Source organism: Marmota marmota, unplaced genomic scaffold (genome assembly GCF_001458135.2).
Source record: "Marmota marmota marmota unplaced genomic scaffold, marMar, whole genome shotgun sequence".
In the NCBI taxonomy this organism is placed as follows: Eukaryota; Metazoa; Chordata; class Mammalia; order Rodentia; family Sciuridae; genus Marmota; species Marmota marmota.
In genome coordinates, this window is record NW_026000026.1 from 4963325 (window position 1) to 4979608 (window position 16284).

General features: G+C 42.7%; 1 protein-coding gene across 7 annotated transcripts; it reads right to left on the minus strand.

Moving 5' to 3' along the window:
* Nucleotides 1–4263: 4263 nt before the first annotated feature.
* Nucleotides 4264–16278, minus strand: LOC107136814 (zinc finger protein 334). 7 transcript variants are annotated; one of them, XM_048810786.1, is made up of 6 exons: nucleotides 15823–16278; nucleotides 15243–15360; nucleotides 15031–15089; nucleotides 8787–8913; nucleotides 8350–8442; nucleotides 4264–7030 (listed from the first exon to the last, which is right to left on the minus strand). In XM_048810786.1, the coding sequence occupies exons 2-6, from the start codon at nucleotides 15259–15261 to the stop codon at nucleotides 5226–5228; spliced, it is 2103 nt and encodes a 700-aa protein (XP_048666743.1). In that variant the 5' UTR covers nucleotides 15262–15360; nucleotides 15823–16278; the 3' UTR covers nucleotides 4264–5225. The 7 variants fall into 7 exon arrangements, with proteins under 7 accessions (XP_048666743.1, XP_048666745.1, XP_048666744.1 ...); XM_048810788.1 differs by having other exon boundaries at nucleotides 15243–15307; nucleotides 15823–15970; XM_048810787.1 differs by lacking the exon at nucleotides 15823–16278 and adding an exon at nucleotides 15515–15800.
* Between the last annotated feature and the right edge of the window lie 6 nt (nucleotides 16279–16284).

Below are 16284 nucleotides of genomic sequence, written 5' to 3' on the forward strand. Positions count from 1 at the left end.
AATCCTTGGTACCAAACAAATAAGAATCGGCACATGTTCCAGGCCACCATTGAGCTGCCATTGCCCACGGATGTCGGGGTGTCTCCCTTTCTCCAGAGCACAGCCATGCGGCAAGTGATGACAGGCATCCCTGGGAAGGCAGAGAGGAAGAGTCACCAGTCACACAGTCACTGTATGACCACAGGGCAGGGACCTCCTTCAAAGGTCCTTCCCAAAGCCACTTGAGGTGTGAGAAATGGCCTAGGTCTGAACGGGAGGGAGTGCTGTGAATTCTCTGTCCACAGGCAGTCACGTTTCTGCTGGGAGACTGAGACATGGGTCACTTACACATCAGCTTGCACCTCGGAAGGCTGCCCATCTAAGTCCACTCTAGGGTCTTCAAGATCAACTAGCTGTCTCTGGCAGGCCAAAGCCAAATGATCGCTCTGTCCTAAGGCACAGTAGGATAATTGTGTCCCTTTGTTCTACCGGTGGTGGTACCTGGCCTAGGCCCCACTCGAGGACCCCATCATTTCCACTTTGAGAATCTGTTTCCCTGGGCCACTTCTGGTACCAATCACAGAATCAGCCCCGTTAAGAAACAGCACATTCAAGATTAATAAAAGAGCCAGGTGTGGTGGTGCATGCCTGTCTGTAACCTCAGCAGCTCGGGAGGCTGAAACAGGAGAATGGCGAGTTCAAAGCCAGCCTCAGCAAAAGCAAGGCGCTAAGCAACTCAGTGAGACCCTGTCTCTAAATCCAGTACAAAATAGGGCTGGGGAGGTGGCTCAGTGGTCAAGTGCCCATGAGTTCAATGCCCAGTACTCCCTCAAAAAATAAATAAATAAGAGTCACGAAAGTGAACTGAATAGAGACTGTACAAAAGTGAGGGCAGGGTTGGAGAAATCAACAAGGGATCCACCATCGTTAGCCCTGATGGGAAAACAGGAGAATGGTGACTTTGTGTCACCTTAGCTTGGCTGAGTCTGTGTTCCTCAGAATTCCCTTTCTGTAGTTTCCAGTGAGGGTAGGCCACAGAGGACATTTCTGCTTGACATCCAGAGGGATGGAGCAGCAGTCATTTTGCTTGTGTACTCCGAAGGCGTCTGCTGTTCCTTACCTGCTGGCTTTCTTGGTGGACTGAGCCAGGAGAAGGCCCAAGAGTCCTCTCCCTTACCAGGGATCTTCCTTTTGCTCATCTAGCCTCTGGGCTAAATCATTAGGAAAGTGACAAGGGCACCAACTTCTCCTGTAGGACGCCAATTGACACAGGTCCCTCTGTCTTTGTGGGGTCTGCTTGTCTTTGTTTTTTGCCCACTTAAGGTTCACCTTTCCTTCCTGACTGCCTGGCTGTGGATTCTAAGCTCCAGCATGGGACATAGGGTCAACCATGTGACAATTTCCCTGCAATTGTCTAAGGTCAGGTCTTGGTAACAAAACTATTGATCTACCAATCTGTCATCTATAGACATACACCTCTATTTCTGATTGAACCCTGAGGGACACAGGGAAGAAATTATTTTGGTTTCTGAGGGCAACTGGCTAGGACCCCAACCAGATCCTGATGGCAAGAGGCCCTGGCTGACGGTGACACAGGTCATGGAAGTCTGCCCTAAGTGTGTGGAGGGGTAGAGACCAGGATATCCAGAAGCACCTGACCTCTAAAGAATGACCCTTGATCCAGATAAGCTGGGGTTAGCCACGTTAGGATACTCAATGACAGAAAAAGCTAACCAGGAATTCCCAACCAAACCGATCTTCAGATGAAGTAAAGCCCCCAGGCACAGAATGAGCACAGTAACTCCAGGTTCTAGGTGAACAGGAAGAGAAAAGGGAAGAAGTGATTGCCAACCAATTTCATCATGAACTGAGAGTAAGAAACTAATAGACTGTGTCTTCCCTCCTACTCCCTGTAAAAAACAGGAGACATTAAGGCATTATATAAGGACATTAGTATAATGGTAACTGATAGAACGGAAATACAAACTTTCTTAAATACCCAAAGACATAGCCCACAGTGCTATCCTGGGGGAGAAGAATAGGAAGATATAAATTTAAAGCAATATGGCTGAACTGAAATCAAATGTGTTAGTCATATAAATAATACCAATTGATAAAACCTCTCCCCCATTTTTTTCTCACAAAATGGTCTAATTCCCCATTTCATTTGCAAAAAAGGAACATTTTAAGATAAATTTCAGTGCAGCTGCTGCCTATTTCTTGAAACTACCCCACTGCTGAGAGCCACGGCCGAGTCTGTATGGCCCCTGGCATTTTGCCAACAGTATTGGTTGACAGGCGAGGCATTACTATCCGCCTAGGCCTCTACTTTTGAGTTCTCGCACTACTTTGGAGTTCTTGTGGGGATTCCCGGGGATTCCCCAAGAGTTCCCATTGGTTGGGGAAGTGCAGGAGGAGGGATTTCCGGGAGAGATATTTCCGGCTGGGGGTTCCTGGACGAGCTGCGTGGCGTTTGGGAGAATTCCCCGGGAGCGTGTGTGAAGTGTTTTCTTGCAGTTCAAAAATAAAGTTTGTTCCTGCATCAGTGATTCGTGATTTGTGCCCAGCCAGACTGCGGCACCCCACTGTTCTGTGGTTCCCTGGTGACAATGGCCTCAGCAATCTCACCCGTGGGCCTTCATGTCCCAGTGCGGGCTCCTCCCACACCATGCTAAGGCTGGTCTGTGGGGCCACGAGGATGTAGTGAAAACGATGAGCTTCAAGAGATGCCATAGCGTCTCTCTTGGATTGCTGTTCTAGAGAGATGCAGTTGTCCTGCTGAGAGGACAGGACAAGAAGCTCTATGAAGAGGAACTGGCCTCCTGCCAACAGCCACATGAGAGCCACTGTGGAAGTGGAAGCTTCAGCCCCAGTCTAGTCTTTAAATGGCCGCAACCTTATGAAAGACCCGAGCCAGACCTAGCTGGTTACTCCCAGATTTCCAAACCACCAAACTGGGAGATGATAAATGTCTATTTTAAGTTGCTAAGTTTGGGGGTAATGTGTGGTACACTAATAGGAAATGAACACATTATCTTGTATTACGGGTTGAACTGTCTCCCCAAGTTCATGATGAAGTCCTAATAACCCTCAGTACTTCAGAATGAGACCTCATCTGGAAATAAGGTTGTGACAGGCGCAACTGGTTAAGATGAGGTCTTACCTGAACAGGAGGGGTCCCTCATCCAGTATACCCTTATGAAAAGGGGAACTCGAGAACCATGAGGAAGCCATTGGAGATAAAATGCCTCAAGCCATGGAAATACTAGAAGCCAGGAGAGGCCTGAGACAGACTTCCTCCAGCACCTTCAGAAGACACCAAGGCTGTTCAACCCTCGACCTCAGACTTGAGCCTCCAGAGCTGCAAGACAACAGACTTCTGTTCTGGACCCACAGTTTATGGTAGTTGTTATGGCAACCTGGGAAATGAATAGGCTCTATTGTATGTAGTCTTTTTCTCTTTGGCTATTCCTTTTTTTGTGTGTGTGGGGGGGGTACTGGGGGTTGAACCCGGGGGCCCTTGCCCACTGAGCCACATCCCCAGCCCTATTTTGTGTTTTATTTAGAGACAGGTCTCACTGAGTTGCTTAGTGCCTTGTCATTGCTGAGGTTGGCTTTGAACTTGTGATCCTCCTGCCTCAGCCTCCTGAGATGCTGGGATCACAGGTGTGCACCAACGTGCAAGGATGGCTACTTTTAAAATTTTTTTTTTACTAAATTGGTTTTGGTTTTTATGTCTTGAAATTTGATTTTGATTGGACTTGTGCTTTTTGTTTCTTTCCTGTTCGGGGTTCATTGAATTTCTTGATTTGAGGATTTACATTTTTCACCAGATTTGAAAAATTTTTTTCTTAACACATAGCTTTTCCATATATAATATTAAATCAAACCAAAAAGAAAAACAATGCAGTGATGGGTAGAATCATGGTTTTTCACATAACCCGGAGTGAGTGGGCAACAGAAGGCATAGCATGATATATAGACCCCAGTATGCAAAACCAGTCAAGAAACACAGAGCAATCACTGGGTTCACTTAAAATAATACATTTTACAAGATCAAAGAAAAATATTAAGGGATAAATATTGTTCATATTAATATTGTTCATATATAAAATACATGCACATGTGTATACTTATGTCCATTGTGCTGAAGGACATAAAATAAGAACCAAATAAGCAGGTAAATAAATAATGTTTATACTGGGTTCTCTGAAGGGCCCCAAATAAAGAGCACCATTTTCTCCCACCTGAATAATCAAAAATTAAAAGCAGCAGCAACAGCAGTTACGGGTCAGGATGAGGCCTTTATTACAGATGAAGACAGATTTGGAGAAGGCAACATGGCATGACCACCAAATGGGCCAATTAGCTGAATGACAGAATGAGGCCAATGTGCTTACTTAGTCACTGGCAATACCCATGACAGGAAATCATACTTTCAGGAAAGCCCACAATGAAGACAGAAAACCGCTGAGTTGAGCAAGCCTGTTACTCTCCCCAGATTTACCAACTAGGTGGGCTGACTTTGTGCTCCCTGGCCAGAATGCACAGAGGCAGAGAGAGGCCAGGAAAGGGCTTAGGGAAAAACCCACTCAGAAATCAGGACTCAACATGATCTCCATAAAAACGGCCTAATCACATGCACCCATACAATATAATTTAATCATCATTACAGAGGCCCCTTTCTCAGAATTTGATAGATGAATTCTAAAAAAACACCCCTATGATATGTAGTAGTGTGGTTAGTCCTCCTAATTGTCACCTTTGCAGATAAAGGGATGGGGGTCTGTTACCAGAACAGATGGAGACAGAAGACAGAAAACAAACTGTCTAACCTGATGATTTAATATACCATAAATCTCTACATTAGCAGTTAATCAACTGTCATAAGAAAAACTGGCACTGATTTAAAATGAAGTAAGATTAGACCTTCACACCTGCTGACACATTATCAAGTAACACTGAAGAGAACAATAAAGTAACAAACTTAAATAACACTTCATTTTTTTTAAAGGGAGGCACACTTGGCGTAGTGTCTGAATTGCTGACATTTTCAGAGTTCACACTGAATGTGATACCACGTGTATTAAACAAACTGTGTCGCTGTGTGAGCTCTCTGATAGTATGGTGAGGGCTGACCTGTGGCAGAAAATTTTCCCATGTTCCTTACACTGAAAAGATTTCACTACCCCATGCATATTCAGTTCTAGCTTTATGTAATTACTTGATTTGTTGCCTTGCTGAACTTACTCCTTATGAGTTTTCTTATGTAAAAGGAAGTTTGATTTGTGGCGAAATGTTTTCTCACATGCATTGCATTCATAGGGTTTCTCCCCTGTGTGTATTTTCTGATGCTCAGTGAGTGTCCACAGCCGACGGTAGGTTTTCCCACATTGGTTACATTCGTATGGTTTTTCTCCTGTGTGAATTCTCTGATGGACTCTGAAGGCTGACTTATGGCAGAAGGATTTCCCACACTCTCTACATCCGTATGGCTTCTCCCCAGTGTGAGTTCGCTGGTGTTCAGTAAAGGAGAACTTCTGGCAGAAGGTTTTCCCACACTCATTGCACTCGTAGGGCCTCTCCCCCGAGTGTGTTCTCTGATGGTGAGTGAGAGCTGACTTCCTGCAGTAGGTCCTCCCACACTCACTGCATGCGTAGGGTCTCTCCCACATGGTCCTCTGGTGTGCAAAGAGGTGTGAGCTTCTGTTGGCTGCATGCCCATGCTCATGACACTCATACAGATTCTCCTTTGTGTCCATTCTCTTATGGTCACTGCAGTTCGGCTTCACCACGGATGTTCTACTGCATTCATTAAACACCTCGTGCCTCTCTCCTGTGTGGGTTCTCTGGTGTATCGTGAGTGTTGACTTATGGCAGAAAAACTTCCCACATTCACTGCATTCGTAAGACTTCTTTCCTCTGTGAACTATCTGATGTGCCAGGAGGGCTGATTTGGTGCATAAGAATCTCCCACACTGACTGCATTCATAGGGCTTCTCTCCTGTGTGACTTCTTCGGTGCACATTGAGGGCTGACTGGCAGAAGAAGGTTTTCCCACACTGACTGCATTCATAGGGCTTCTCTCCTGTGTGAATTCTCTGATGTGCAGTGAGCGCTGATGGGCAGAAGAAGGTTTTCCCACATTCCTTACATTCATTTGGCTTCTCTCCTCTGTGAGTTCTCTGATGTACCATGAGGTAAGATTTCTTGCCAAAGGCATTCCCACATTCCTCACATTCATAAGGTTTCTCCCCCGTGTGTGACCTGAAGTGCTCAGCAAGGGCTGACTTCCGAAAGAAGGTCTTTCCACATTCATTACACTCATAGGATTTCTCCCCTCCATGAATTTTCTGATGCACGATGAGGGCAGATTTGTCAATGAAGGCTTTCCCACATTCGCTGCATTCATAGGGTCTCTCTCCGGTATGAATTCTTTGGTGTCGAGTGAGGCTGGTCTTCACGCGGAAGGTTTTCCTACAATCATTACAAACATAGGGTCTCTCCCCTGTATGAATTCTCTGATGCACAATGAGGGTGGACCTCTTAGAAAAGGTTTTCCTGCATTCATCACATTCATTTGGCTTCTTTTCAGCACATCCTGTCTTCTCTGCAGAGAGGAGTGCCCTCCTGAAGAAGGGCTCCCCACACTTATTGTGGTCAAAAGGTTGTTTCCAAGTCTGAATGCTCTGCTGCAGAAGATCTTCCTCCTGACTGCTGGCTTCCACTGCTTGATTATAGTTGCATTTTTTCATTCCAGAATGACTTTCTACATGCTTAGCATGGAGCAGGGCCTTCCCACATCCACTATGTTCATCAGGAACCTTTATATTTTCTTTGCTTTTCTTTGCAACAATTATTTCTGAATTAGTTTTGAAACTGTTGCCACCTGGATCACATTTGTAGGGTATTTTTCTTGAGGGAACAAGATTCATGCCCAGAGTAAACATTGTTCCAAATGCATTCACTCTTTTTGTAATGAGTGTTGTGCTGTTTTGACTCAAATATTTGTCTTGAATTTCCTTGTCCTTCTCTAAGGCATCATCATCTTCTAAAAAGAAGCACAATTAACAATAATTTGTGAGTCTTTACACATTTTCTATGCAAAAGGAATCTCCACAAATGCCTTGTAGTAGGGGATCAGACTGCAGGCCAAGCCTCACAGAAGTAAAGAATTTAAAGTGCAAATATCTCCTACTTTGTTGATTTTGGAAAAGAAAACAGCAAACTCATCCATGTCAGTCTATTAACAGTGTCAAAGGAAGAGGAAACTAGCAAAGAACCTTTGACACTTTATACTCTAAACACAGGGAGGAAAAATAAAAGTCACAAGGAACAGTTCACCAAGCATACCAAAAGTGTAGCAGACTGGGTAGGGAAATAGACAAGAGTCCAGTGAAGACTTCAGGGAAAGACAGTGATGCAGTGAGACTAGGCACAGCAGTTCTCAGGAAGACAATCAGTGTTATCGAAAAGTATGAGAAGGAAGAGGTGAATGTGGAATTTTTACAGTGATACGGGAATTGTACAAATAAAAAGAAGAACGGGGTGGGAAACTGGGAGTGGAGCATGGCCCAGACTAGAGGGAGGCAGGGCCCCTCAGACACCTGTACAAGCCTGAGGTGGGGGGGGACTTACAGCTGGAGTGCTAGGAGCTTTGTTTGCCTAATTCTAAACTGTTATTTCTCAGTTAAATCACACACAGAAGAAGGAACTAGAAAAACCATGCAAATCAAGCAAGATTTACTAAGACAGATTGATGAATGTCTAGGTGTAAAACATGTCCATGACAAGACTGGATAGGTCAAGGTAGGCAGGAGAATACTACAGAAATAAAAGAAGCCGAGGCGTGGTGAAAGAGGAACTTGGATTCTGGGGCTAGGTAACTTAAGAGCAATAATCTTTATACATTTCAATTAAAGGAATATATTTATTAGGGGACAAACAATATTTTCAGTAACTACAGTTAATTTTCCTCAATTACTTCCAAAGATCTGGGTCCTATAAAGAGATTCTTAAAAAAAAAAAAAATTATAAAGATGCCAACTGTGAAGCTGGGTGTGGTGGCACATGCCTGTAATCTCAGTAGCTCAGGAGGCTCAGTAAGAGGATCGAGAGTTCAAAGCCAGCCTCAGCAACTTACCAAGGCCCTAAGCAACTCCAGGAGATCCTGTCTCTAAATAAAATACAAAAAAAGGGCTGGGGATGTGGTTCAGTGGTTGAGTGCCCCTGCGTTCATTCTCCAGTAACCCTCCCCCCGCCGCAAAAAAAAAAAAAAACCCACAACAACAAGATGCCAACTGTGGTTGTTGGGCATCTGGGAACTCTCATTTCCTTTGGTTTCCACCTGCTCAGTTATCATTTATTTACCTGTGTAGCTCTCCCTTGAAATTTCCTCCACTATCCATGGTTCTTCTCCTTGCTCCAATTTGAAGATCACATCTGGTTTGCTAACACGAAACCCTGTTAATGGTAAATGACACAGAATTTTGACCAAGCTCTTTGGACTTCAGGATCTCTGAAACATGAAGAAAATAGTTTCAGAAGCCATGCAATGAAGGTGCCCAGCAAAAGCTCAGTGAAGCCAGAATGTTTTTGTGAAGGGCAGGAAAGGACAGGGAGCATGTGTGCTCTCTCTCTCTCTCTCTCTCTCTCTCACAAACACACAACATACCTACTTCTATTGCCTAAAATGGCTTTAACATTTTTCTTCTCTAATACTGAAGGCTATGTTCTAGAATTTCAACATGTTCTTGTGACAGAAGAAAAGCATGCTCTTAGGAGGTGCACAAGGAAACGTTGCTCACCCACTGAGATGAGGTTGCTATAGTTCTCCAACATCACATCCCTGTACAAAAGCCGCTGATCAGGGTCCAGTTGTTGCCACTCTTCATGGGTGAAGTTCACAGTCAGGTCCTTGAATGAAACTGATCTCTGAAAGAATTTGTTTAATCTGAGATGATTAGAATTGAGTGACACCAAATCTATGGAACATCACAAATAAGGAGACCACTGCCAAGGCTTATGGTAAGCTATAGAGAGATGTGCTCTGTGGGAGGGTAAAGCATCGGAAATATCCTGTCACTATGCTCATTTTTTAAATAAAAAATTTAAGTGTACTGAGTTTACACCATGCCCTGGAGTGCTTGATTTCCTGGATTACTAACTCACATGAAAACTGACCCTGCTCTTTAGGAGCACACCTTCTCACTGGGTGATATGAATATAAATACACACCTTCAGCAAAGATAAAGGGCAGTCACAAAAGGAGAAAGTTCTAATTTATGTTAAAGGAGTCTTCCTTTAGAGGGGTCAATGTTTGTCCTGAAATAAAAACTGTTTTGTAGGAATATGAGCTGGACTGAGGGACCTTTCCCTAAATTAGTAGTCTTGAATTTTGGGATCGTAAAACTCATCAGTAAAACTTGCTTGCATATAACCAATATATGTTTACTTAGAAACTATAACGTAATTCTGAGTTACTTTAAGCTATATATTAATATCAAATAAAGCCTGATAATTTTATTCTTTTAGTCAAGATAATATATGAATAGAAAGAAGCCCAGGGGCCCAGGGCTGCCCCTTATTCTCTCCACTTTGGAGACCACTATTGTGAATGATGGAAATCCATAGAGATATTTGCAAGCAAGGACTGGAGTTTCACAATCAAATTTGTATTTCACAAGTAATGCTCTAAACTGGGAGCATGGTGCATGCCTATAATCCCAGCTACTTGGGAGGCTAAGGCGGGACGATGCAAATTCAAGGCCAGCATTGGCAACTCAGTGAAACTTTGTCTCAAGACAACAAGTAAAAAGTGCTGGGGGCAGAACTCAGAGGTAGAGAAGCTCTGGGTTCCATCACCCCCACTATTGTCCCACCCCACAAAAGCAATGCCCTAAAGTACAAGGGTTGGCAAAGTACAAGCTCCAGGTTGTAGGCCAAATACAGCTATTGAGAGCCAAATCTGGCCATGCCCAGTCGTTCACATGTCTGCACTGCTTCCATGCTATAGCTGCTGTGCCAAACAGGCTGACAGAGACTATGTGGCCAGCAAGGTCAATGATAATCATCTTGTGGTCCTTTAAAGAAAACATCTGCTGACCCATTATCTGAAAAAGAGAGTGGCCTAAAGGTCAGATTGGGGGGAAGAAAACTAAGATGTCCTCAAGTAGGAAGAAAACTAAGATGTCCACAGGTAGTTCCAGTGCAGAAGAAGGGCATCAATTCAACATGATGAAGGGCAGAGGAGTTGGTCATTGGTTGGTTGTGCAGTAGGAGGTGCAACACCCAGACCATTTGCATGATCAGCTGGGTAGATGCAAGCGCTGTATGCGGAGATTAGGGAATCAGGAAAAAGAAAAAAACTGAGCTTGAAGTGCCTGTGGACTTCAAAAGTAGAGACGTCAGTTGGCAGGTGGAAATTTGGTGACTGGAAGGAAAATCTGAAGGCATAAACAATGAGGAAGTCTTTATGATTTCCAGGCTATATTGTTAAGTGAAAAAAGCAAAGCACAAAAGAATATGTACAACACACTATATTTTATGTAAAAGAAAATAACACGCAACCATCATGTGTGTATAAAAGAAATACAGTGAGAATAAACCAGAAACCCACAAACTTGGTTACAGGGGAAGAGTGGGAACAGGTGGAAAGTATGGGGGCGAGGGAAAGGGCAGAGCGAGGGGAGTGGCACTTCTCTACATATCCTTCTGTACAGTTCCAGTTCCCAAAACAAGTAACTACGATCACACAGGATAGGGAAGGGAACTCCAAACAGAACACAAAGAGTGACATCTGAACACCCAAATTAACAATAAGTCACACCCACAGTGAAAGGGATGAGGAAGGAAAGAACTATCCAAAGTGACTTTAGAAAAGAGCATCTGACTACATTCAGTAAGACTAAGTAAAATCAACTGTATACAATTATATTTAGTTAGGAAATTTGTTTCTCACATGGGGTGTGGATTGGCAATTCTTAAAATTACCTCCTGTGTATAGCTGGATGAGAAAATAAGTAAACAGAATGCAGACTACAAGAGCCAGATTCATTCCTCTGAGACAAAGGAATTATAAATAAGGAAAGGGGAAGGCTAGAATGAACCCTACAGGGTACTGGCCAATAAAGTGTCAAGGTCATAAGACAAAGAAGGACTGTGGCAGATTGATTGCAAGAGGCTACAGAGACATAAGAGCTAAATGCACGGTGGGATCCTAGGCTGGATCCCTGAAATGAAACGGTATCAGTGGGACAACTGGCAAAATCTGAGACGATAGATAACACTACTGTATTAGTGTTCATTTTTTGTTTTGATCACGGTACTATGATTTCAAAAGACCAAGGGAAGTAGGTTAAGGGTATGCAAGTACCTTGCCTGTGATTTTTTCTAATTCTTTTTTAAGTCTAAAATTATTGCAAAATGAAGCAGTAAAAAAACAGTGCATCTCCAGCTCTGTATACCCTCATGCAGAGGGTATGCAGACATATCCTGTACTCTAGGTACATATCCTGCACATTCACCCATTCATTCCATGGCTGTCCTGGCTCACCTCAGTCTCTCCTTCCTCAGCCTGCTATGTATCTTCACACTGGCCCACTTTATTAGATAATTTAATGACACCCTTCCTTCCATAAATAACTGTCTCCTATACATAAGCTAGAAACAGTCACAATACCCATATTATTTCCTCTAAAGTAGCTATAAGCCTCCTGACAATAAACAGTGTCTTACAATTGCAGCCACAACAGACATGTAAGGTCCTAATAACTGCAAAAGGCCTGTGAGAGTAAAGAGCCGTCACTAGAGTCCTGTACTCATGAAAGCAGACATGGTGGCCTGTAACACAGGTCCACAGTAAGAACAGTAACACACTCACCTTATAATAAACTCGATTCTCCTGGTGACTCAGGTCAACTCTGTAAGCAACTCTAATGGACTGATAATTCATTCGGAGCAGAGGAGAGTTCACAGGTGACCCTCAACAAAGAAATGTAGAGCACTACTCTCAGTAGGCACAGAGAGGAATGCAATATGGGCCCGCACCGCCAAAAACAATGGCCTTACTTGTGTGGAGACCCACAGGTAATGTGCAGACCCTACACTGATGCAGAAATGCAGACAGCTATAATGCTGAACACAGCCCAGGGGGCAGAAGACAAGAGGCAGGAATGGGTTCTATGAAGAAATGGCTCCTGGCTGTGGTCACAAACAAGTGAAGGTGAAAAGATAAAGAGCCAGGGAACAATCAGCACATTAGGCACATGCAGGAGCATAAAATTTGGGACATGCTGAAGAAACTAAATGCACTCACTCAGCACTGTAGCAGTGCTCAGCATGGTTGACACCTGGCACACGGGGCATTTTACACCTCTGTTTAGGAAGTTTGGACTGTCAATGTTCTGTGGCACGCTGCTGAATTTGGAGGGAGAGGGAACAAGGGATGGTAGACTTCCTACAACACAGGACAGTTTCATACAGGAAAGAAATGTCCCAAATCTTCTGTAATTTTCTAGTGTCCTAAATATTCCTATAGATGATGAATCTATTCATAATGATCTGAGCCTAGACCCTTATTCCATTTTACATTTGAACATATATGTATTTATATTTATTTTTTTCTCGTCTAGACTAAATTTTCTTGAAATGAAATACTGAATATATCAGGGAACACGGTTATTTGATTTGGATCGGAACTTTAGTAATTTTCATTCTTTGAAAAATATCTCTAATGGAAATGCTGCCAATGATATTTGAATTACACCTACAAGTTGTAAATTTGTAATTATCATATCCAGTCTCTCAACCTCTAGGTTTAAAAATCAGGCTATTACTCTGACTTTTCATGTATCTGTACAAATCCATATTAAAACATGTTTTAAGTTACTTGGCTTTTATTTCTCCTATACAGTTATGCTGATTATATAAAATTATATAAGATTATCTGTGATTTCCAAACCAAGACAAAGGGAAGAAGTGTTTTAGCTGGGATCTCCAGAAAACAGAACCTAAGGCAAAGACTAAAGTACTAAAGGGAGAGAGGAAAGGGCAGGCAAGAGCAATGAGATGTGAGAGGCCTATCACACTGTGCACTTCACATGGGTTCCAAAGAGGCAGCAGGTACCTCAGCAGGAGCATGTAGTGACCCATGGAACTTCAGAAGGACCACAAAGTGAAATTGACCTTGGAATGTCCATGGATGAGAAAAAGATGTGTCAGTTTATCTGCCCGCCTCCTCATTTCCCAAGGGAAGTCACCTTGCCTACACGTTTGGGTTGCACCATCTAGTTCCATTATTGCTCCTTTATGAGGCCAGAAATCATACCTCATGGTATGTTGTTCCACCCTTGTGTAAAAGAGAAGGCAGATGGCGTGGGTAGACATCATCAAATAAGAGAGAAGTAGGAGATGGTGGAACATGCATAGTTTTTGTCTTCTTCAAAATATTTTGGTCAAAGGATATTTGGTCTGATGCCGTTCTTCTGAACTAGCTTGTGAGCTCCATGAGAACAGAGATAATATCTCTTTTGTTCACACTATACACGAAGTACCTAGCACAATGTTTGGCATGTAAAAGTTGATCAAAACACAGTTGTTGAATGAAAGGTCTAGAGTGGCAGGAATTAAAAAGAATAGTCTTATAAGTCCCACTAAGAATACTGAACTTTTATCCTGTAAGTAATATGGTCATACTTAAGTCGTTTCCATATGAAAAGACATGATCAGACTGGCATTTTAGAGGGTTCATTAAGCACTTATAAGTTTTCAGGTGGGAACAGTATGTAGGCAGAAAGCTATTATGACAATCAAGTGACAGAAACTGGGCAGAAGAAGTAAGTATGGAACAAATTCAAGAAATATCTATTAGACATTAGCAAGGCTTGGTAACTAGACATGGTATGAGGTAAGGAACAGGAAAAATTAAGATGTATCCGATTTTCTGGCTTGCATAACTGGTGGGATGGTAATGGCAATGATAGGGAATAAAGAAGAGGAGAAAACTGACTGCAAATATTATTTCTATTTTGGACAGGAGGACTCCAAGAACTTTCTGAATATCTTTATGGAGATGTTCAGCAAGGACCTCAAGCTGAGGTTATTAGAGGTAGAAAAAGATTTCAAAGTACAAAGAATTATAAGTTAAACCATAAATGGCATGAAAAACATCAGAAAGAATAATAGGATAGCAATGGGACAATGATTTTGAGGTACAAAAGGGAAGAAGACTATATAACAGAGACAATGATTAGAGAGTTAGAAAGAGAATCAGTGATTTCACAGAAATTATTGGAGGTGCATTTTGGGGCAGGGTGGTCAGACTGTCAAATGCAATAATCAATCTGAGAAAACATGAACTGGAAACAACCCACTGCATTTGAAAATATTTAGGTTGCTGCTAACTTTACTAGAAGAGATCTATGGGAGAGGCAGGAGCAGACAAAGACCACACACAAAGTGAGTTAAATCAAGAAGAGCAAGTGAAGTTTTACCTACAGAATATAACATTGAATTGTTACTTGTAAAACTTGTCTTAAAAGTATATCTGAGAGAAACAGTTATAGACTATTATCTGCAGAATGTGCAATCGATTTATTCTCGGTTTCATCAATGGACCATGGACAATCATCAGATTGCCATCTACTTGGATGACGATGAATTAGTTCTCTATGATTAATGTACTTTGCCTGGCTATCAAAGTCACAGGAAACCCACTGCTTCCCCCCCCCCCACACACAATTGCTTTTCGTAATGCTGTCTTTGCATTACTTATTTAAAGACTATTTAAGAAAACGTCTATGTATATAAATGAAAGAAAACCCATGCTAATAGCCAATGTAAGGCGAAATCTCCTTGCCTGGGCCTTTTTGGAACAATTTGAATACATCTATAGGATTTCTGTTTATTTAGGCTGACTTTTCCAGAATTGATTTGATACTCTTACTCTCTGATGGCAAATTTTATATACTGCTTCGATTTCACCTGAACACAAACTGTAAACCTCTTAAAATCCACTGTAAAATCTGGGATGAAAATCCCTAAACAACTTACCTGCGATTTGTTCATTTTCAGGTGCTCTTGAGAAAGGGCCAAGAATGGTGAAAGCAGAGCTGGGTAAGGAAGAATGGGGAAGGGAAGCATGAGAGGTCAGCTTATACAGCAGCCCTTACAGTTACCTACAAAGACAGGCACACTTCCACGTAAGGAAATGGTCTTTTGACCAACCTGGTACAGAAGCAACAGGTTGGGGAATGTCCACTTATAGTTGTGAATTGATGACATAGAGCTTCTCTCCTTTTCTTTCTTTTTTTCCCCTCATGGAGTTTCTCTGAGTGAATGTAAACAAATGTTTTCTACTGAATTACTGCCAATTTATGCCTCCTATGAAAAATTTAAAAATAACATGTGAGTCAAGTAATAGGAGATTGGATCAACAAAAGTTGTTATATACAAAATTTGGAACAGTAGTTCAGCATTAAAATTGATTCTGGGATTAAAATATTTATTGTCATGGGAAAATATTGATGTCACTTACCCATTTCCCTACTAATTATATTTAGTCAATGAGATCAGAGGATCCAGATAGAAGGAATCCAAGCGCTTTAAGATGTTTACCTTTTTTAAAGGTTGGTTTCCCTTAATCACAAGTTCACAAAAGAACTTTTTGCTAAGAAACTTGTTTTAACCTAAACGTGGAGGACAGACCCCTGGTCTGGGAATTGAGAAACCAGGATTCAATTCTTGGCTCTGTCACTAGCAAATCGCACAGATGAATAGAATATTTACTTTCTAAATTCCAATTTTAAAATAAGGAAAATTTAAAAGGTTGTTAAAAACTTTTACCTCCACGGTGTGACTCTACACAGGGGAAATTCAATAAATCCCAGGAGTGGTGACTGTCATGGTTTGAGCGGCTCTTAATAAACCAGAAGTGGAGATCATAGGGAATGGCATGTACGCGGTTCGGAAGTGATGGAGAAACCATTTCCTCAGCTATGGCCAGCTCCCCGCCCCTCCAGCCAAAACCTGGCAGATCCTCCAAAAAAAGGGTCCTCCTGTCAAATCTGGGCCCTGCCCATTCCCTCCACGGCAGCTCGCATCCTTCTTCTCCAAGTTGAACTGGAGCTTTGTCGGGCCACAGTCACCCCCGGGTGCAGGTCCAGGGGCATCTGTGGAACTCTGGGCTCAGACTTTAGCACTTGATGCAAAAACCTCTCTCCTTCACCCAGCACCGTCTTCAGGAAACGAGGGGCTGCAGCGCGCCGCCGCGAGGCGCGGCAGCAGCGCCAGCGCTCGCCTCGCCGC